The 23224-nt window shown below is 51.3% G+C and overlaps 1 protein-coding gene across 3 annotated transcripts in view; it reads left to right on the top strand.

Moving 5' to 3' along the window:
- Positions 1 to 23224, top strand: part of LOC8061909 (phospholipase D zeta 1) — a 43905-nt gene that overhangs the window by 19619 nt on the left and 1062 nt on the right. For all 3 annotated transcript variants that reach the window (XM_021447596.1, XM_021447597.1, XM_021447598.1), the window contains 10 exons: positions 6264 to 6403; positions 6547 to 6696; positions 6774 to 6930; positions 7013 to 7543; positions 8927 to 9037; positions 9285 to 9431; positions 9496 to 9693; positions 10069 to 10170; positions 10379 to 10510; positions 22885 to 22950. In XM_021447596.1, coding sequence (XP_021303271.1) covers positions 6264 to 6403; positions 6547 to 6696; positions 6774 to 6930; positions 7013 to 7543; positions 8927 to 9037; positions 9285 to 9431; positions 9496 to 9693; positions 10069 to 10170; positions 10379 to 10510; positions 22885 to 22950 — 1734 coding nt within the window. The remainder of the gene's footprint in view (positions 1 to 6263; positions 6404 to 6546; positions 6697 to 6773; positions 6931 to 7012; positions 7544 to 8926; positions 9038 to 9284; positions 9432 to 9495; positions 9694 to 10068; positions 10171 to 10378; positions 10511 to 22884; positions 22951 to 23224) is intronic.

The following is a 23224-nucleotide window of genomic DNA, read 5'->3' as shown; positions in this document are numbered from 1 at the left end:
TAGTCGCTGGATCCTTGCTCTAGGTGTGAGCAGGATCCTTACTCTCATTGAGAGGATAGCACACTGAGTTGGGGCAATTTTCTGGGTTTATTTCTCACACAATGCTATGCCAACCTGAGGGGTTGGGGATACATATTTATAGGGCTGCTAACCAGCCAGCATATGCCAAGATGCTAGTCTAAGATGCTAGTCTAAGATGCTGTCCTACAGATGCTAACTGCTGTCCTAAAAGCAGTCAAGATGCTGTCCTATAGATGCTAACTGCTGTCCTAAAAGCAGTCAAGGATGCTGTCCTACACAAGGACCATGTGCTGCCTACTGCAGCCCACAACCACCAGCCAACAGAGACTTATCCATCATGTGAAGCTCGGCAAGGAGCTGCCGGAGCCAGGAAGCCTCAGCCACGCCGTTAGCAACAACGCGGTACTCCGCCTCGGCACTAGAGCGGGAGACAACCTGCTGACGCGTGGACGACCAGGACACCAGGTTGCCGCCTAAGAAGACGGTGTAGCCGGAGGTAGAGCGCTGAGTGTCCGGGCACCCGGCCCAGTCAGCGTCAGTGTAGACGACCAACTCGGTGGAGGGAGACCGGTGAAGAAGCAACCCGTAGTCGACGGTGCCCTGGAGGTAGCGGAGGAGGCGCTTGAGAGCGGGCTCTCGGGGATCATGCATGTGGAGACAGACTTGCTGCACGGGGTATGTGATGTCCGGCCTGGTGAAAGTGAGGTACTGAAGTGCACCAGCAAGACTCTGGTACGCAGTGGGGTTTGCCACTGGATTGCCCTCGGCCTCTGACAGCTTGCCCTGAGTGTCAACCGGAGTGGAGGAAGGCTTGCAGCCAGTCATCCCTGCTCGCTCCAGAATATCAAAAGTGTACTGCCGCTGGTGTAGAAGAACCCAGTGGGACGATGCTCAACAGTGACTCCGTGACTCCGAGAAAGTGATGGAGGACAGGTGGACACCCAGATCCTTAAGAGGAAACTCCTGCTGAAGAGCGCTGATGATGCGGCGCAGTAGTGAAAGACTGGAAGCTGTGAGGACAATGTCATGAACATAGAGCAGCAGGTACGCAGTCTCAGCTCCATGGTGGTAGATAAATAGAGACATATCTGACTTAGCCTCCACAAACCCCAGTGTCAGCAAGAAAGCAGCAATTCGAGAGTGCCACGCCCGAGGGGCCTGCTTGAGACCGTAGAGAGACTTGTTGAGCCGGTAGATCATGTCAGGACGAGAGGAGTCAACAAATCCCGCTGGCTGACTGCAGTAGACTGTCTCAGTAAGATGCCCATGCAGAAAAGCATTCTTCACATCCAGGTGATGCACCGGCCAAGAGCGAGCAAGAGCCAGAGAGAGCACTGTGCGGACGGTCGCCAGCTTCACCATAGGACTGAAGGTCTTATCGTAGTCAACCCGGGGCGCTGAGTGAAACCCCGAAGCACCCAACGAGCCTTGTACCGCTCAAGGGTGACATTAGCCCGCCGCTTGTGAGTCCAGATCCATTATCCGGTGACGACGTTGGCGCCGGATGGACGCGGCACCAGATCCCAAGTCTAGTTGGCGAGGAGCGCCACGTACTCCTCTTCCATCGCGCGGCGCCAGTGAGGGTCCAACAAGGCGGCGCGGACGGAAGAGGGTACAGGAGAGACTTGCGAGTCGCCGAGCATTGTGGCAAGAGCCCAGGACCGCAGGGTACCAGCCGTGTGCCGCGTCACCATCGGGTGGACATGACGCGGGTCGCGGTGAAGATGTGGCGGGTGGTACACCGGCGACACAACATGTGCAGTCGGGGCCTGCAGCGGCGGAGTAGGTGTGGCCGACGGAGAGGAGGCCACCGGTGGTGGCGGTGTCGGCGGTGGAGACACCACCGGTGGCGACCGAGGCAGGGGCATCGTAGGCGAAGGAGAGGCCACCCCTGGTGGCGGAGGAGGCGGGACCGCCCGCGCCCGACGCTGGTAGACGTGCACCGGTTGGGCGAAGCGCGCTGGGGTGCAATGGGCACCGGCTGGGCGCAGGGTGCAGGTGGAACGAACACTGGCGTCCCCGGGCCCGCGTCAGGCGTAGTGGTAGGAACCACCCGGAGGGGCGGGGCCATTGTACCCGTGCAAGGCACAGAGGCGGGGGCCGCACCAGTGGGCGGCGAGCCAAGACAAGATTCCGACGAAGACCTCGGTGGAGCAAGACCTGCAGGAAACAGTAAAGGTGGTTGGGCCCACGGGTCAGCAGGACACGACGAGAAGTCGAGGACAGAGGCGGAAGCCGGTGTGGTGGTGGTGGAGAAAGGAAAGACAGACTCATCAAACACCACATGGCGAGAGATGAGGGCCCGACAAGAGGTAAGATCGTAGCACCGGTACCCCTTGTGGTTCGGGGAGTACCCGAGGAAGACAGAGAGTCAAACGGGGTGCCAGCTTGTGGGGAGCAGTGGTTGTGGTGTTAGGGTAGCACGCACACCCGAAGACACAAAGGTGGTCATACCGAGGAGGGGTGCCAGACAAAGCATAGTGAGGCGTGGGAGCTGGGCAGGCAGCGGAAGGAAGGCGGTTAAGGAGGTAGGTGGAGGTGTGGAGGCTCTTGGGCCAGAAGCGCGCAGGGAGCGACGACTAAAGAAGGAGGGTGCACATGGTCTCGGTGGTGGTGCGAATCATTCGCTCAGCCTTGCCGTTCTGAGAGGAGGTGTATGGGCAAGACATGTGCAGCTGGACACCGTGAGAGAGAGAAAGAAGGCATGAGAGGTGGAGTTATCGAACTCTCGACCATTGTCACACTAGACGGCCTTGATGGTGAGGCCGAACTGTGTGGACACCCAAGCATAATGAGAGAAATAATGAGAGAAATCATCGACCTGAAGGGTGGGAAAAGCACCAGACTTGGCACGTAAAGGAAAGGTCCAAGAATAATGAGAGAAATCATCGACCACCACAAGATAGTATTTGTAGCCAGAATTGCTGAGGACTGGAGAAGTCCATAGGTCGCACTGAATTAGATCAAATACACGAGTGGCACAGGAAGAAGAATAAAAGGGAAGACGAACATGACGGCCCAACTGGCACGCATGACATAGGTGCTCATCGTGAGCCCGAGGGCACTGGATGTTGGAACGACGACTCAGCTGTGTCAAGGCATCATGACCAGGATGGCCGAGACGACGGTGCCAAGTAGTGGAGGAATGTGTGGTGGCAAAGGCGGCTGACAAAACAGGAGGCGAGGAAGAGGACGCAGAGGTCGGAAACTGAAGGGTGTAAAGGGGCTCATGCTGTCGCAACGGAGAAGAGGCCGCCGAGAAGCCAAATCCTTCACAGTGAGATCAGAAGAGTCAAACTCAACAGAGCAGGAATTGTCAGCTGTAAACCGACGAATAGAAAGAAGGTTGTGAACCATAGAAGGTGCAGCAAGAACGTTGTGAAGACGAAAGGAGCCATGAGCGTCGCCTGCACCCATGGACGTGACAGGAAGACACGAGCCATTTGCGACCATGATGGACGAAGGATGAGGCGAAGATGGAGGGTGAACGGAGGAGAGTATACTCTGGTTTGGTTGTGAGTGGTGTGGTAAGTGGCTCCCGAGTCGGCGATCCAGGCTGGCTGGAGGTGGCGGGGCCATGGTGCTGAAAGAGCGGGCCAAGGCCGCCGGTTCCCAACCGACAGGCTCAGGTGAAACACTGGGAGGTGCACAAGCGAGCATGGCCACTAGCAGGCGAGGTGTGCCGGTGCCCAGGTCCGTGCCCGCACCAGAGGCCTCTGCGCCCCACATGGTCGACCACGAGTGGAAAGATGCCCAGGTCGTCGGGTCCCAACCGACAGGCTTGGGCGAGACACCGGGAGGTGGAGTCCATAGAGGCGCTGAGTGACTCCCACCGCGTCCACAGCGGCGACGACGACCACCACGGCCCCCCAACCCCCGCTCGGCTCGGAGGGAGGAGGAGCAAGAGGAGACGACGGCGGCGGAGGGGTAGCAGCGAGAGCAGACGAGGACCTCGGTGCGAAATCCGAAAGCTGCGCCACAAGTGGATCGGCCGGGTCATGCCAGAGGACCGCGTCGGGCGGTACAGGAGGCGCGGCGAGTGCCATGGTTGCAGCAGCCACAGTGCCCTAGCACTCCCAAGGGAGAGTGGCCACACGAAGATGGGCCTGGCCGGCTGCGGTAGCCGCCTGGGCGGCGATGAGGGCGGCGTCGAGGGAGTTGGGACCCGGGTTGGGAAAGAGAGCGCCGGGACTGCCCACATCGGGGCCAGCCGCACCCATGCCCGCGGCACTCGCGGGCGCTGCCAGGAAGAGGTCCGAGGAGACAGCAGTTCTGTGAACACAGAGGCAGTGGGCAGAGGCGCCGGCGCTGGGAAACATGGCGGCGCTGGGAGGAGACCGGCTGTAGGCAGGGGCGCCGGGAGGACGGGCGCCTGCGTCAGGGCTGCCCGGGACGCCTGTGACCACGCCTGGACCTGCTGCGGCGCTGGGGGCCGCGCGCACGCCCGCGGCGGCGTTGGGGTCCACGTCTGCGCCCGCGTCTGCTGTGACACGGGGGTTGGGGGGGGGGGAGGGCGCCCGCGCTCGCGAGGGCCGCTGGCGGCGCCGGTGTCGTGCCCGCGCTCGCCGCGCCCGCGCCGATGACAGGCCAGCGCATGGCGGAGGCCGTGCCCGTGCTGGATCGGGGCTGCGCGCGCCGGGCCTGCGCCTGCACCGGGGCTGGCCGCGCTTGGAGAGGGAGGGGGAGTAGCGCCGGCTACGCCGCCGGCGGCCGGCGGCTGAGCAGGTGGCGGTTGGGAAGGGAGGGAGGGAGGAAAGAAACCCTAGCTTGATACCATGTTGAAGATTGTAATTCTCATTACTAGGCTAACCCTAGATAGGGTAGCCATATAGTTCCATACACGGGCCTCATGGGCCTAGCCTCATGGGCCTAGATTACACATACTCCAACAAAGGGAACAAGAAAGTACTACAACATATGCTAAATGAACATTTGGAAAATACCTCTGCATTCTAGGATATTCACCACCTGCAGGTCCCCATCCTTCCTTGTTTTTTATATGCTATGGGTGATGATATATTTGAGGTTTGAAACCATAGAATAGTTGTCAATCTTTTATGACGCACAGGACAACTGAATTTCACAAAGTTTTAATATTTGTGGCCACCATGATGTACATGTACTGTAAACACCATTCATGTATTGGGCCATTAATTAACAGTGGATGCTTTACTTTTGTTCTGTCAGATTTAATACGAAATTATTTGAACAAACAATAGTATTTCCAAAGAGGCCTCATGGGTAGTAATATATTTTTAATGTTCGTATAAACTTAGAAATTATTTAGAAAACATACTATGCTTTTTATTGGCCGAGTAGTGATGGAAAAAAACTTGTTTATGTTTCTCTCTTCATCAACTTTTTTCTGACAGGAACTGTTGGGTAATTAATGAGATTAAATCTGGGATAAATGCACAAGTAACACGTTCATACTCCCCTGGCGCATGCCACCCTCCTCAACCGCTTGCAAGTCAACACTCTGTCCTAGTCCCCACGCGTGGCCAGCTATCCCCATTGTCATGCTCACCTGCTCGTGGCCTCCCTCCTTCCACCTGCTCCTGGCCACCATTGCATACCTTCGCCTCTTCCTGGCTCTTCCTCCCTTCTCCTCACGCTCATCTCTGTCGCCTACCTGTCACGGAGTTGCCACCATGAATTCGAATCAGATAGCAGGGATAGAGATTTCGCCCGCTGCCATCCCTTCTGGTCACCCATTGCTGCAATCCACTAATGAATTTCTTTTTTAACCGGTGATCCATTAGTGGGTGTGTTTGTGGGGTTTTGGGTCTATGTATGACTCTTTTTATCTTCTATTAATATAATGATACACAGCTCTCCTGCGTGTTCGAGAAAAAAAATCCACTAATGAAGGCGGCCAGAGCTACTCTGTCTCCACCTCCCTTTTGGCTCCACCTGTGCCTCCTCTGCCTCTGATCCTTGCATGCATGAGTTTTTCTTCTTGGAAACAGATTGCCAACTGTACGCTTTATCTGCTTTGCTTCTTAGAAAATCTAGCATACTGTAAAAGGCAGCTTCCAATTGAAGCTTAGACAAAAGCTGGTCCAAACAGGCCCCCAAGTTAATTATGATGTTTTATATATGCTTGGAACCCAATTGACATCCATTTTTTATTAAAATGACTGATTCGAAGAAGTTAGAACACAAAAAATTAGCCGAAATGGATTCAGACTGTTTTATGATAATTACTTATTATCGGGATGACTTTGAATTCATTTTTGCAGATTTACATTCTCTTGTACAAGGAAGTTGCTCTTGCATTGAAAATTAACAGCTTATACAGTAAACAAAGGCTTCTTAACATTCATGAAAATGTTAAAGTTCTGCGTTATCCTGATCATTTCTCAAGTGGTGTATACTTGTGGTATGGATGATTTTTTGTTCCCTGTTTCCTTTTTGTTAAATATATATTTTTATTGTTTTTTCTCGAACTACTTAGGAGAGCTGCGTGTCTTTTTTTTTTAAATTTGATCTCAAAATTTTAACTTTTATTGTTTTGCCTTTAAGGTCACACCATGAGAAGATTGTGATTGTTGATAATCAAGTATGTTATATTGGAGGTCTTGATCTGTGCTTTGGTCGCTACGATAGTCCTGAGCATAAAGTCGCTGATTCTCCTCCAGTGATGTGGCCAGGAAAGGACTACTACAATCCTAGGTAATTGTATTGTTACGCTTTACCCATTTAGATGTATGGGGCAAAGTCCCTAAATGCCACTTCATCTCTGTAAATAGGGAATCTGAACCCAATTCTTGGGAGGACACCATGAAAGATGAGCTGGACCGTGCTAAATATCCCCGCATGCCTTGGCATGATGTTCAGTGTGCTCTTTATGGTCCACCTTGCCGTGATGTAGCAAGGCATTTTGTTCAGCGCTGGAATTATGCAAAGGTTAGTTATGTCCTTTGGTCTACTTATCATCGAAAGCGTTTTCCCCATAATTATGGTAAATTAGTTGTTCTTTTTCTTTCAGAGGAACAAAGCTCTAAATGAGCAAGCAATTCCCTTGCTGATGCCTCATCACCACATGGTAATTCCACACTACAAGGGTAGAAGCAAAGAAATAAATGATGAGGCTGAGGGTAAACAATACCATGATAAGGATGTTGATATTGGAAAGCCAGTGTTGACGTCACGCACATCATGTCAGGATGTTCCATTGCTCTTACCTCAAGAGCTTGAACCTCGTGAATTATCCAGTTCAGATTTAAGGATGACTGATTTAGATATTAACCATTCAGATCGTGTAAGCAAGAAGAGCTTTAATCAGCCTTTGCTCAATCGAAAGGCAAAATTGGATTCTTCTCATCAGGATTTACCTATGAGAAGTTTTGTAGACAATCTCAGTTCCCTTGAGCCATCATCTATTAGACGTTTTGATTCGTCGAAAGATGATAGGAATCACATCGACAAGAAATGGTGGGAAATGCAGGAGCGAGGCAACCAAGTTGCTTCAGTACTTGATGTTGGACAGGTTGGTCCAAGGGCAACATGTCGTTGTCAGGTCAGTACATGGTACTGTGCAATACATTTCTAATTAGTTATTAAACACTGAAGAATGAGGATCCATGTACAGCAATTTCTCTGGTGCAAGTTTTCTCTTATGATAGCTTTTATTATGAAACTTTTGGTAGGTTGTTTGTGGCTATATTATGGAACTGAAATTTACTAAGAAACAAACTGACAGCTTTGATTTTATAGCATATACAACGTTAAGTTATTTCTTTGTCTTGCTCTTGCAAACAGCTCTGGTACAGATTTTTTTTAATGAATCATAAAAAAACTGCTAATTTCATTTAACAGAGAACAGTAGCTGTTGTACGAATAATGTTTGGACACACATGGTAGGTTGCTAACATGGTCTAGACAGCTTGCAGATTCTACTCATTGATGTTGGTTAGTACTCCACTCCAAATTAGACATTCCAAGAATCTTGGAAAGTCAAAGCATCTTAAGTTTGACCAAAGTTATAGTAAAAATTACAAAGATTTATAACATCAAATAAGTATACTATGAAAATATAATTAATGAAGAATCTAATGATATTTAGTTGGTATCATAAATATTATTATCTTATCATATAAATTTGGTCAAACTTTATATCCTTTGACTCTTCAAGGTTCTTGGAATATCTTATAATTTGGGATGGAGGGAGTAATATCCAATATCAGTGTAGTTGGTTGTGTCTTATTTGGACAGGCGCGAATGTAACTGAAAGTTAAGGCACAAATGTAACTGAATGTAACAGCTTGCATGTTGTATTTTACAACTCTTCTTCTTAATGAAATGATACACAGCTCTCCTGCATATTTGAGAAGAAAAAAAAATCTCCTGTTGCTATGTAAGACATTGTAAAGCTGTTTTGTTGTTTTGAACGAAACTGCTCTTTTGAGGATTAAGAGGGAGAGGGCTGTTGGGTCATTTTACAAGAGTTTGAAACTTTGAATGCTGTTTAGAAGAGTTTGTCTTTCACTTTGGCCTTTACGAAGAAATATATGTTAATGTCCTGATTTCGTGGTGATGTCAACTTCTCATTATCTGACTAAGTATAAAGTGACTATGTACATATTTGACTCATATACAAATGTATTGGAAGACATAATTAACTTCAAGTGTGGCTACATCATTTACATTCGTTCTATATCTTGCCAGATAAACTTGATATATTTCTTCTACATCATATACATTGCTATATCCCTACATGTTCATCATTTGTTCAAAAACATCTTATGATAAGATACAGTCCTCCTGCAGTATTTAAGACATGCCTGTATACTTTTTTCCCCTTGAACAAACATGCTTTGTATACTACATTAGATTTGACGTGCATCCTTTGCATACATTGTTTTATTGAAGTAATCAACAAATCCATGTTTTTTTGGCTCAGGTTGTTAGGAGTGTCGGTCAATGGTCAGCTGGAACCACTCAAATTGAAGGAAGCATCCACAATGCCTACTTTTCTCTGATTGAAAAGGCAGAACACTTTGTATACATTGAGGTTTGTGCTTTTTCTTTGACCTTTAGATTTGAAGTTCTTAACTTCAGTATTTTTTTATGGATAATGATCTGAAACTGGAGTTCATCGTGCATTCTTTTAACTCATTTCTCGGCTTATGTATTTGAGGGAAAATTTAGTGCTAAACAAAATTAACACTTTTTCACTAAGTGCTAAGCGCCTAGTTACTAAACACTGAAGGTATACAACCGAATTTTTTTGTAACATCCTTTTTGATGATCTTTTGCAGAATCAATTTTTCATATCGGGTCTGTCAGGAGATGACACGATTAAAAACCGTGTACTGGAAGCATTGTATCGGCGCATACTTCGAGCTGAGAGAGAGAAAAAACGCTTTAAGGCCATCATCATCATACCTCTTTTACCTGGTTTTCAGGTAGTTTTCTGCTAGAAGTTAGAGATATGTTCGATACTTGGTTACTTACATAATCTCATGATAGGGAGGCATTGATGATGGTGGAGCAGCATCGGTGAGGGCAATCATGCATTGGCAATATCGGACTATCTGCAGAGGCTCTAATTCGATTCTTCAGAATCTATTTGATGTTATTGGACCTAAAGCACATGATTACATCTCCTTTTATGGGCTTAGAGCACATGGTAAACTCTATGATGGGGGTCCCTTGGTTACTAGTCAGGTATGATGAGCTTTCTTCCATTTGTGCATGTTTTGTTCCCCAGAGTCCTCAGTCTTGTCCAGCTGAGCATCATGAATTTTATCTAGAAGAGCCATTGAACTGCTAGCCACCATCATGCTCCCTCCGGTCCAGTTTATAAGGCATAGCTTAACATGATTATAAACTTATGATTACTGGATAGTACATTTGATTGCAAATTTGTTAGTACCAAGTTTGTATTTACAATATTCAAAATTTGTTGGCCAAGTTAGTGGTCAAAGGTTATAAACTTTGACCCCTGACATGTGAAATGTCTTATAAACTGGACCAGAAGGAGCAGCATACAAAATGTGTTCAGAATACCATTCTAACAAAGTAACAATGTCCCATTTCCAGATTTATGTACATAGCAAGTTAATGATAGTTGATGACCGCATCACATTGATTGGCTCAGCTAACATTAATGATAGAAGCTTGCTTGGATCAAGAGATTCCGAGGTATGTACTTGTAGCAGTTAGATGTACTCTGTGAAATAAAGAATCAAGAGATACTTCATTACGGAGTACAATCAATTTTAAAGTAGAACTAACTCAAGAATATTTTTTTCTATCATGCAATGAATATTCTTTGTAGTATACTTAGTTAACAGCAAATACCTTATATTGTTCTGGAGTTGTGATGGTTTCCCCCCCTTAAACCTTCTAGATTGCTGTGGTCATCGAAGATAAAGAAGTTGTTAATTCAAAAATGGATGGAAGACCCTGGGAAGCTGGGAAGTTCTCTCTAAGCCTACGTCTCTCACTGTGGGCGGAGCACCTTGGCCTTCATCCTGGAGAGGTTTGACAATTATGCTATGCCTTGTTCTTTGTTAATCATATGCTGCTGTTAGGTTGTAAGGAACAAGTGATGGAATCAGGATGTGCATTTCTTCTGTTTGCAATTTATAATCCTGTCATCCATGTTTCTGTTCTTCCCAGTTTCACTTGCCTGCTCACGTAGCACATAACATGCCAAAGTACCATATTTTAAATTTTTTGATAATACTTGTTTGGGGTTACAAGCTTGTTTTCCCACTGCAATATGTGAGTGTAATGTACTTTGACGTTTTAAACGCATGGATTTTGTTTGCAATTTCCAAGTAGCAAGCTTGCAATAGCAGTTCAAAGCTGTGGCAAGCTTGCAATTGGGTTTGGTGTGGTGTGTGTTGTACAGGGTTTCTTCCCCTTTTTTCTTAATATAATGAACCACAGTTCTCCTGCGTTTTCAAGGGAAAAAAGTTCAAAGCTGTGGCAAATTTGCAGTTCTCATTTTTTTTGTGGGTCTGCTTTCTGTTCTGGATGGAAACAATCAGGGGAGGTCCATACAGTATTATTACGTCATAAACCGATTGGGATTAGTGAAATAAAAAATAAATAATTTGCTGGCCATTATGTCCAAGATTGTATTTGACATTTTGGACAAGATCTTGTCATACTTTTAAACTTCGACTATCAATGATTTTTAAAATATCTAATTTGGAAACATGAAAATTATAGGTTTGTCTTCAAAAATACTTTCATAATCTCATATAGCTGTTGGATTCTGTCAATATATTCTATTAGAAATATAGTGGTCAAAGGTGCACATTGGAGACCGTGTCATGTCCAAAATGTCAAGTATTTTTCGACCATAGGTAGTAAAGAGTTATTGAGCTAGGATCTTGGAGTTTTGATCTTATTTGCTACCGGCACAGAAAAGGAGCAAATTCTCTCATCATTTTGATTGCGTGGTTGCTGTGGAAGCACCGTAATGCCTGTGTTTTTTATGGAGACTCCCCTTCTTTTAGTGAGCTTTTGTGACAGTTTATAGATGAGTATAAACTTTGGTGCCTAGCTGGAGCTAAGAAACCTCATGCTCTCGGACTGGATAGGATGGGAGCTTTTGGATGAGTCTTTGCCTTGCTGTTTGGTCGCTAAAAGTATTTTTTGAGTAATTGTGTTGTAAAGTGTTTCCAACCTTCTCATGTATGGTCCTGGCATGAGTTAGTAATGTGTACGGCCTGTTTTTTTCCTCTCTATAATACAAAAGATATGCAGCTCTCCTGCATATTTGAAAAAAAAACTTAGCTAGAGCACTGTTGCTCGCTAGTGAGGAGCTTCATTTCTGGGGTTTCGCTGGGGCACAAGGTATCAATCGCCTCCTTGCCAGCGATTGAATGTTTGTTTTTTGGTAGTGGTCGTCATCTTCCCTTTCAAAGGGCGCTGTCTTTTTGTTTATGATCCTACTGTTTTGTTGTGTGTAAGGGTTCTTGTATGGCTTCTTGCCCCATTTTTTCTTCTTAATATAATGATACATAGCATTCCTGCATGTTTGAGAAAAAAATCACTGTCTTTTGTTGCATGATGCTTTAGAAAGCCATAATTAATTTTCTAACATGAGATAACTGTTTCAGTATTTCATGATCACAGATTTAAAGCTTGGAGTTTACCAAACTTCTGAATTTTTCCATTGGTTTACACAGATTACCCACCAATCAAAAATATGCTTGACAATGTTTTTGAAGGAAGATATATAGAATCAATCTTAGATTACAGAGGAGGGATTACACATATATATAGAGGGAGTAACCAAGGAGCCAAGGTGTGAAACCAGCTCTTGGGATCTAGAGAAAGTAGCTAATAACTATGGCACATAAGTGCCCAGGCGCAGCACACAGGTGCCAAAGCGTCTGCACAGTTATAGAGTCATATTAAATGCTAACACGCCCCCGCAGTCGAAGCTTCGGAAGGCCGAACGTTGAGACTGGAGCGGAATTCGGTGAAGACAGAGGAGGGCAGCCCCTTGGTGAAGACGTCGGCGAACTGCGAGGTCGTTGGAACATGGAGAACACGAACGTCACCGATGGCAACCCGTTCCCGCACGAAGTGAAGATCAATTTCCACATGCTTGGTGCGTTGGTGTTGAACAGGATTGGAGGACATGTAGATAGCACTGACATTGTCACAGTACACCAGAGTTGTCTTGCGTAGAGGAGCATGAAGCTCAGTTAACAACTGACGGATCCAAGTGGCCTCAGCAACTGCATTGGCGACGGCGCGATACTCAGCCTCAGCACTGGAACGAGAGACAGTGGGCTGGCGTTTGGAGGACCAAGAAACCAGATTGTCTCCCAAGAAGACTGCATATCCTGAAGTAGAACGGCGAGTGTCCGGACAGCCAGCCCAATCGGCATCTGAGTATACCACCAAGTTGTCCTGAGCATAGGGACGCACGTGGAGACCCATATGAAGAGTGCCACTGATATAGCGCAGGATACACTTGAGGGCAGAGAGGTGGGGTTCCCGTGGATCATGCATGTGAAGACAGACTTGCTGAACAGCGTAGGCAATATCTGGTCAGGTGAAGGTGAGATATTGGAGAGCGCCTGCAAGACTCCTGAAATCTGTAGGGTCAGCCACGGGATCACCATCAGCAGATAGCTTAGGGTTAAGGTCCACGGGAGTGGAGCAGGGTTTGCAGGCAGCCATCCCAGCACGCTCAAGGATGTCAATGTAAAACATAATCTGCAGCTAAACCTTTCTTGTTTTGTTAATGATCATAGGCAGGCAATAGGTCAGCTCTTGGTCACATAGGAGTATGGCAATAGGCCACTCTAGTACAGTAGTTGGTAGAACCATACATCAGCCATACTTGGTAGGAGGATGATGTATGCAGTGTACTAGGAGTAGTTGGGGCTGTACCCAGCCATACCTTGTGTACCTTATAGTTGGTACAAGGCTTGTATATATACACCATGTATGCAATGAAGCAAAGGCAGTTCTAGTGCCACATATTTCCTGGGTTCAGGTTTCAGCCAAGACTGAAACCGTGTGTGTGTGTGAGTGCCTGAACTCGGCTCATCTTCTACCTTGGGTCAGGGGAGAGGAAGAGGGAAGGTGAGCAGGGTCTGCTTACCTGGTGCTTGTGTGCAGGTGCCAACAATTGGTATCAGAGCCGTACAAGCCGTGTGCTAGGTCCATCGACTGGCGATGGCGGACGGTGCGGCTCGGAACGGCGGAGGGGAGGGCGCGGAGCGTCAGCTCCAGCCGGCGCCACCGCAGGTGGAGGTGCGCGTGGTGAAGGAGTTCGGCGGCAGCAGCTCCTGGCCCATGCTCACCCGCACCAACTACGGTGAGTGGGCGACGCAGATGAAGTGGAAGCTGCGCGCGCGGAAGTGGTGGCGGGCGATTGAGGAAGATGATCGCACCGAGGACGCCCAGGTGGGAGTCATGGAGGCGCTCATGGCCTCGACGCCGGCGGAGTACCACGAGGCGCTGGGCGCCAAGGACACCGCGAAGCAGGCCTGGGAGATGCTGGAGTCGCTGCGTGTCGGCTCGGACCGAGCCAAGCGGGTCAGGATCCAGCAGCTCCGCAGAGAGCTCAACGACATCAAGTTCAAGCCCGGAGAGTCGGTGGAGGAGTACACTCTTCGTCTTCAATCTCTGGCCACGCAACTGGCCACCTACGGGAAGAAGGTGGACGACGAGGACCTCGTCACCAAGCTGCTGTGCACCGTCCCGGCCAAGTATTCGCAGCTTGCCATGTCCATTGAGACGATGTTGGACATCTCCACATTGTCTCTGGAGGACGTGGCTGGGCGGCTGCGAGTTGCAGAGAGCCGCATCATGCCGGCACCGGAGAAGGAGAAGGCCAAGCTACTCCTGACGGAGGAGTGGACCGCGCGCATGAAGGACAAGCGCTGGACCGGGGAAGGCTCCTCCAGCCGCGGCGGTGATGGCGCCAAGGGGCGCGGGAAGCCGCCGGCGGACAAGAAGAAGAAGCTTGGCGCGGGAAGCCGCCGGCGGACAAGAAGAAGAAGAAGAACACCGACCCCAACGCCTGCAGGCGCTGCGGGAAGGTGGGGCACTGGGCACGAGAATGCCCGGAGAAGAAGCCGGAGAAGAAGGAAGAGGCCCACCTAGCTCGGGACGACAGCGACGACGAGTGCGCTCTGTTGATGGGGGAGTATTGCGCGCTGCAGGAAGGCGAAGCAGGGGAGGCGGAGGCGGAGCAGGGTACTGCGCCGCAGGCCGTCGAACTTGACGAGTCTCGCGCGCGCGTCCTCCTTGGAGCGGACGGTGAAGAGCTGGAGCAGAGGTGGTACCTCGACTCAGGTGCGAGCAACCACATGACAGGGAGCCGCACCGCCTTCTCCAACCTCGACGAGTCAGCCACCGGAAGCGTGAAGTTCGGGGATGGTTCAAAGGTGCAGATTCGCGGCCGCGGCACCGTCCTCTTCCGGTGCCGGAACGGCGAGCACCGTGCCTTGACGGATGTCTACTTCATCCCCCAGCTGCGCACCAGCATCGTCAGCCTGGGACAATTGGACGAACGCGGCAGCGAGGTCCTGATTCGCGACGGGGTGTTGCGGATCAGGGACAGGGAGCGGCGTCTTCTCGCCAAGGTATCGCGCTCTCGTAACCGACTCTATCTTCTGGATTTGAAGGTAGAGCAGCCCGTATGTTTGGCGGCGTCGTGCAAGGAGGAGCCCTGGCTGTGGCATGGCCGGTTCGGCCACCTAAGTTTCGACGCGCTGGGCCGTCTTGGGAAGATGGTGACAGGGCTGCCGGCGATCCAGCATGTCAGCGAGCTGTGCGACAGCTGCCTGGCAGGGAAGCAGAGGAGGCTGCCGTTCCCGAAGACCGCCAGGTACCGCGCGGCGGATCCGCTCGAGCTGGTCCATGGGGACCTTTGCGGGCCGATCACGCCGGCGACGCACGGCGGAAGGAGGTACTTCCTCTTGCTCGTGGATGACTGCAGCCGGTACATGTGGCTGCAGCTCCTGACGAGTAAGAGCGACGCGGCGGAGGCGATCAAGCACTTCAAGGCGCGCGCGGAGATGGAGTCCGGGAAGAAGATGAAAGTGCTTCGGACTGACCGCGGCGGTGAGTTCACGGCGGTTGAATTCACCACTTACTGCGCCGAGGAAGGAGTAGGGCGTCATCTCACAGCCCCCTACTCACCGCAGCAGAATGGCGTGGTAGAGCGCCGGAACCAGACCATCATCGGCATGGCGCGGTCTATGCTGAAGGCGAAGGACATGCCGGCTGAGTTCTGGGGAGAAGCCGTGAGCACAGCAGTGTTCATCCTGAACCGCTGCCCCACCAAGGCGTTGAAGGGGCAGACTCCATTCGAGGCTTGGCACGGACGCAAGCCGAACGTCGCGTTCCTACACACGTTTGGTTGTGTCGGCCATGTGAAGACCACCAAGCCGGGCCTCACAAAGCTGGAAGACAGGAGCACCAAGGCGGTGTTCCTCGGCTACGAGGAGGGATCAAAGGCCTATCGGCTCTACGATCCGGTCGGCGGAAAGGTGCTGGTGTCACGAGATGTGGTGTTCGACGAGGCGGCGGCGTGGAAATGGGACCAGGCGGAGGAGCAAGGAGGTGGTGGGCTTGGCGACACTTTTGTCGTGGAACACATGACGATCCACGGCAGGGAAGAAGGGTCAGGAGGGCCAGCAACCGGGGAAGCCGGTGCCACTGCAGCTCCAGAGGTGGAGGAGCCACCAAGTCCAGCGACAGCTGGAACGCCAGTCCACTCCCCGGCGGCTGGGGTGGGATCCCCTGCCTCGCCGGGGCTGGCAACGCCAGCGGCCGGAGAAGTCGAATTCGCCACACCACCAAGTGACTACACCGAGTTCGTGGATGCTTACCACGACGGCGAGGAGGTCCGTTTTCGCCGACTCGAGGGCATCATCGGGGAAGCAGAGGTGCCTGGGGTCGCAGCACGGCTGCTCGACGACGACCCCGAGCTTCTGCTGATGAGCGCAGAAGAGCCCACATCCTTTGCCGTGGCGGAACGCGACCCAAATTGGCGGCGTGCCATGCTGGAGGAGCTGCGGTCCATCGAAGACAACCACACCTGGGAGCTGGTTGATCCGCCGGCGGGATGCCGGCCGATTGGCCTCAAGTGGGTGTACAAGGTCAAGAAGGACGAGCACGGCGCGATCGTCAAGCACAAAGCGCGGCTGGTGGCCCGTGGCTTTGTGCAGCGCGAAGGCATCGACTTCGAGGAGGTGTTTGCGCCGGTGGCGCGCATGGAGTCGGTGAGATTGCTGCTGGCACTCGCAGCGGCCAAGGATTGGGGCGTCCACCACCTCGACGTCAAGTCGGCCTTCCTGAACGGCGAGCTGGCGGAAGAGGTTTACGTCAAGCAGGCGCCAGGCTTTCAGGTGAAGGGGGAAGAGCGCAAGGTGCTTCGGTTGCGGAAGGCGCTGTATGGCCTGCGGCAGGCCCCGCGGGCATGGAATGCCAAACTCGACGCCACCATGGCGGAGCTTGGCTTCGCACGGTGCGCCACGGAGCACGCCCTGTACACACGACGACGGGGGAAGGAGGAGCTCATCGTCGGTGTGTACGTGGACGATCTGATCGTCACTGGTGCGCGGGAGGAAGACATCGCCAAATTCAAGGCGGAGATGGCGGCCCGATTCAAGATGAGCGATTTGGGCGCGCTCTCGTATTACCTCGGCATCGAGGTGAAACAGGGGAAGGACGCGGTCATGCTGGGGCAGCGCGCCTACGCGCTGAAGCTGCTGGAGCGGGCCGGAATGGGCGACTGCAGGGCAGCAGCAACACCGATGGAGGAGCGGATCAAGCTCTCCAAACAAAGTGTGGCAAAGAAGGTTGATGCCACACGGTACCGAAGCATCGTCGGTGGGCTGCGCTGGCTCACTCATACCCGACCGGACATCGCCTTCGCGGTCGGGTATGTGAGCAGATTCATGGAGGATCCAAGGGAGGACCATTGGGCGGCGGTCAAGCGACTGCTGCGGTACATCCAGGGGTCTTTGGACCTCGGGGTCGTCTTCCCCAAGCACGGCGATCTTCGGCTGAAGGTGTTCAGCGAAGCGCCGCCCAGGGCAAAGGGCGGCGAGCCAGGGCTCACCGTGTTCAGTGTTGCAGACATGGCGGGCGATGTGGATGGGCGGAAAAGCACCTCCGGGGTGTTCGTCTTCCTCGGAGCAGCGCCGGTGGCCTGGCAATCACTGAAGCAGAAGACAGTGGCACTGTCAACCTGCGAGGCAGAGTATGTGGCTGCTGCTACGGCGGCATGTCAGGTGGTCTGGTTGCGGCGGCTGCTGAAGGAGCTCACTGGGAAAGAATCTCAGCCGCCGGCTTTGCTGGTGGACAATCAGCCGGCCATTGCTCTTGCCAAGAACCCGGTGCTCCATGACCGGAGCAAACACATCGACGTCAAGTTCCATTTCCTCAGGGATTGCGTTGATGGAGGACAGATCACCATCGAGTTTGTCGACACCGGCAGGCAACTCGCTGACATTCTCACCAAGTCCCTCGGACGCCTCAGGTTTGTTGAGCTGAGGAAGATGATAGGCATGGATGAGGTCAAGGCTTAGCAGCAGGATTAGGGGAAGAACTGTAAAACATAATCTGCAGCTAAACCTTTCTTGTTTTGTTAATGATCATAGGCAGGCAATAGGTCAGCTCTTGGTCACATAGGAGTTTGGCAATAGGCCACTCTAGTACAGTAGTTGGTAGAACCATACATCAGCCATACTTGGTAGGAGGATGATGTATGCAGTGTACTAGGAGTAGTTGGGGCTGTACCCAGCCATACCTTGTGTACCTTATAGTTGGTACAAGGCTTGTATATATACACCATGTATGCAATGAAGCAAAGGCAGTTCTAGTGCCACATATTTTCTGGGTTCAGGTTTCAGCCAAGACTGAAACCGTGTGTGTGTGAGTGCCTGAACTCGGCTCATCTTCTACCTTGGGTCAGGGGAGAGGAAGAGGGAAGGTGAGCAGGGTCTGCTTACCTGGTGCTTGTGTGCAGGTGCCAACAGTCAATCATATATTGGCGCTGAGAGAGGAAAAGTTCATTGCTGGAGCGCTGAACCTCCATGCCAAGAAAATGATGAAGGGAACCGAGGTCCTTCATTGAGAATTCTTGTTGAAGGGCATCAGTGAGGCGCCGAAGTAGAGCATCTGAGGAGGCTGTCAAAATGATATCATCCACATAGAGAAGAAGGTATGCCATATCCTTGCCGTGTTGATGGACAAATAAGGAGGCATCTGTCTTGGCTTCAACAAATCCCAGCTGTAGAAGATGAGAGGCAAATCTGCTGTACCAGGCACGGGGAGCCTGCTTAAGACCGTAGAGAGATCGATTAAGCCGGCACACATAATCTGGGTGAGTGGAGTCCTCAAAGCCTGAAGGCTGGGCACAGTAAACAGTTTCAGACAGATTTCCTTGCAGGAAAGCATTGTTGACATCCAGTTGATGAATAGACCAGGAACGGGAGAGAGCCAAAGACAGAACAGTGTGGACTGTAGCAGGTTTAACCACAGGACTGAAAGTCTCAGAAAAATCAATTCCAGGTCGTTGGGTAAATCCCCGAAGAACCCAACGAGCTTTGTAACGCTCAAGAGAACCATCAGCTGTAAACTTGTGTTTGAAAACCCACTTGCCGGTGACCACATTGCACTGAGGTGGCCGAGGGATTAAATCCCATGTCTTGTTGGCTAAAAGAGCAGAGTGTTCTGCTTCCATGGCAGCACGCCAATTGGGATCAGTGAGGGCAGCACGGTAAGTCCGAGGAATCGGAGATAGCGGTGCAGCCTGGTACAGGGCGGGTAGGTGGATGCCACGCTTAGCCCTGGTGATCATAGTATGCTGATTGGATATTGGTTTGACTGGGACAGCTCCTTTGGGAAGTGGTGCTGCTGGTGCTGCTGGTGGTGGAGAGGGAGCAGCAGAAGGAGGGTTGGGAGGTGATGCAGGTGGTGGTGCGGGCGCTGTTGGAGGGCGTCTGCTATAAACCTGACCGAAGCGTCGATCAGGAGGAGGGGCAGCAGCAGCGCGTCGCGTATAAACCTGGCCAAAACGCTGTGGGGCGTGGACAGGGGTGCTGGTAGGCACTGGGGAGCAGGAACAGGGGTGCTGGTGGGCGAAGGGAACCCAGTAGGCACGGCGAGGGGTTCTGGAGATTCAGCCCTGTCAAGTTGGGTGGCACCAAGGGGGTTCTGGACACAGTTAGAGCTTGTTCGGGGTGTGGCCATAGCATCAGAGGAACCTGCAGGTAATGAACAGGGTGACGGTGGAAAGGGAAGATCCACCGGGTTAGAGGGGTCATCTAAAAAATTATAGTCAACTCTGGTGGAGGAGGGAGATTCCGAGAAAGGAAAGGAGGTTTCGTCAAAAACAACATGACGAGAGATGATTATGCGATTGGTGTGGCGATCAAGGCAAAGATAGCCCTTGTGGTGTGGGGAGTAACCAAGAAAGACGCATAAGGTGGAGCGAGGAGAAAGTTTGTTGGTGGCTGTGGCAGAGAGGTTAGGATAACACTTACACCCGAAAACGCGCAAGTGGACATAGGATGGTGGCTTGCCGAAAAGGGAGAGGTGAGGTGTGGAGAAGTTGAGCGTTTTCGTGCGCAGAATGTTGAGTAAGTAAGAGGCAGTGCTAAGGGCTGCTGCCCAGAAGCGAGGAGGGACGCTGGCCTGAAATAAGAGGCAACGGACAGTCTCATTGACGGTGCGGATCATGCGTTCAGCCTTACCATTCTGGGACGAGGTATAAGGACAGGACATGCGTAGATGAATGCCGTTAGCGAGAAAAAAGGTTCGGGAACTTGAGTTGTTGAACTCAAGACCATTGTCGCATTGAATGCCCTGTACAGTAACTCCAAACTGAGTGCGAACATAGGCAAAGAAATCAGATAGAGTGGGGAAGGTGTCGGACTTTTTGCGTAAGGGAAAAGTCCAAACATAGTGAGAAAAATCATCAACAATGACAAGGTAGTACTGATGTCCTGAAACACTAGTAATAGGTGAAGTCCATAAATCACAGTGAATTAATTGGAAAGAGTGTGTAGCACGTGATGACGAAGTCTGGAAGGGGAGGCGAACATGGCGCCCGAGTTGACATGCATGACACAGGGTATCACAAGAGCCTTTATTACATGAAATAGCTGAAGAAGAAGCTAATCTAGACAAGGCTTCGTGACCAGGGTGTCCAAGACGTTGATGCCAAAGAGTGGAGGAGGTTGCTGCAAGGAATCCTGATGCCGGAAGCTGTAGGGGGTATAGGGGTCCCGAGCTGTTACATCGGACGAGCTCTCTCCGTGTGGGAAGATCCTTAACAGAGCAACCAAAAGGGTCAAATTCCACAGAACAGTTATTGTCAGTGGTGAAACGACGGACAGAAACAAGGTTTTTAATGAGATCGGGGGAAACAAGGACGTTGTTTAGATTAAAATTGTAAGGAAGGTGAGTGGTGCCGGTGGCAGTGACAGGAAGTAAATTGCCGTTGCCAACAACAATAGAAGAGGGAGAATGAGCGGGAGGGGGTGAGAAGGAAGAGAGAATACCAGTGTCGGACGCCATGTGGCTGGTAGCACCGGTGTCGAAGTACCAGTCCCGCTGTGGCGGTTGAGTGAGAGACATAGTCTCAAAGCTTGCTGCAAGGGCCTGCTGATCCCAACCAGGAGGTGGAGGAGATTGTGGAGCTGGGACAGGGGCAAGAGGAGGAACGCCCCAGTGGCCAACCCATTGGGCTGGTGGACCAGCAACATAGGCCTGATGCGTAGGTGGCGCCGGTGCATGAGGAGTAGGAGCTCGGGGACCAGGCCACATATAGATGGACCCAGTCCACGGATTGTAGTAGTTGGCCGTAGGAGCCGCAGGGGGAGCCCCGGTGTTGCCAGGCATGCCCCTGAAGCCGGAGCCACTCCCGGAGTGACCGCCGCCACCACCTCTGTTATGGCGCCTGACGTCACGTTTGCCGCGAGGGTGTCCATAGTTGCTGTTGCCGCCACCGCCCTGCTGTTGTAGTTGCGGGGGCGGTTGTGGCTGCTGTTGGTGAGGAAGAGCAGCAGACTTGGAGCCACCAGAACCTCCCAGGGCAGCGAGAGCAGTGGCTGGAGGAGTCTTGGCCATGGTAAGCTCCTCAAGGCGAAGCTCATCCCGTACTTGTAGGAACGTAGGGAGAGGAGTGGTGCGGCGCAGATGAATGCCGATGGCGGTGAACCGTTCACTCAGGCCCCGAATGATGTTGAGAACCAAGGTCGCCTCAGAGATGGGCTGGCCAAGGTCCCAAAGATCGTCAGCTTTGCGCTTGAATTGGCGACAGTAGTCGTCGACTGAGAGGTCCCCTTGAGAGAAGATGCGGAATTCTTGATCAGCATACAGAGCGCGCGTGGTTCGATTCCTAAGGAACTGGGACTCGATTGCGAGCCAGATAGTACGGGCAGAGGCACCACGCTCGGAGACGATGTCGGCGAGGTCGTCGGAGATGGCACCGAGAAGCCAGGTGCGGACGACGCAATTCATCCTGACCCAGGAAGGAGACCCAGGGGTGACGACGTTGGAGAGGACATGGGACTCCAGTGAGTACTTGCCGAGGACATTGAGGAAGGACGTCTTCCAGCGAGCATAGAAGGGCGAGGTGACGTCGAGGAGCAGAGGTACCAGAGTGCGGATGTTCTGGACCGAAACTGCTTGAGCATGGAGGTTGAGGATGACTTTGGCCTCTTGTTGAAGAAGGGCGTCGTCGAGGCCGCTGCCGCTGCCTTCAGAGTCGTCATCGCTGACGTGCACGGAGACATCGTTGCGAGGAGGGGCAGCGGCAGCACGGGCCGCGGCTGCACGCGCGAAGGCGAGCGGAGGCGGCGTCGATTTCCGCCTGGGCGGTCGCGGCCTCGCGTTCGGCTGCTTCCGCGGTCGCGAGGGCAGCGATGCGGGCTTCCTGCGCGATGCGGGCCTCCTGCGCGCGGGCCTCCTGCGCGGCGCACTCGGTGGCGTCGTCAGCACCGTGAAGGGACATGGCGCAGAGCAGAGCTGGGCGCGCACGGATGTAGCGGGGGCACGGGCGCGCGTGAAGCAGCGCCGGAAGGGGAGAGGGAGCGCGCGTGGAGCAGCGCAGGGCAGAGGAAGTTTAGTCTTCTGATACCATGAAGGAAGATATATAGAATCAATCTTAGATTACAGAGGAGGGATTACACATATATATAGAGGGAGTAACCAAGGAGCCAAGGTGTGAAGCCAGCTCTTGGGATCTAGAGAAAGTAGCAATAACTATGGCACATAAGTGCCCAGGCGCAGCACACAGGTGCCAAAGCGTCTGCACAGTTATAGAGTCATATTAAATGCTAACAGTTTTCTTAGTTGTTTTCAGAGCAGTCAGTTCTGTCTGTTGCATTAAACAAAATACATTCTCACTTTCAGGTTAGCCATATCATGGATCCCATAGATGATTCAACGTTCAAAAATATCTGGATGGCCACTGCCAAGGTGAGATAAATGTTTGCTAAAGTTTTGAAGGCAAATCAATAGCACTAAATTCTGATGCTATTACATTCTTTCTGGAAATCCATATCAAAATAAATAAAGAACTAATCTGAAACCCTATATCCATTAGATCGCCTTCAATTTTTCAATTGGTTTTTAATCTGTATTATGTATACATATTATTTCAATGCCTTCGTAAATAGTAATCTTCATTTATACTCGAAATACATATATATTAACTAGCTTGTGTGTGTGTTTTTTAAACTTGTGTTTGGCA

Source organism: Sorghum bicolor, chromosome 9, assembly GCF_000003195.3.
Source record: "Sorghum bicolor cultivar BTx623 chromosome 9, Sorghum_bicolor_NCBIv3, whole genome shotgun sequence".
Taxonomy (NCBI): Eukaryota; Viridiplantae; Streptophyta; class Magnoliopsida; order Poales; family Poaceae; genus Sorghum; species Sorghum bicolor.
This window is presented reverse-complemented; position numbering and strand designations above follow the sequence as displayed.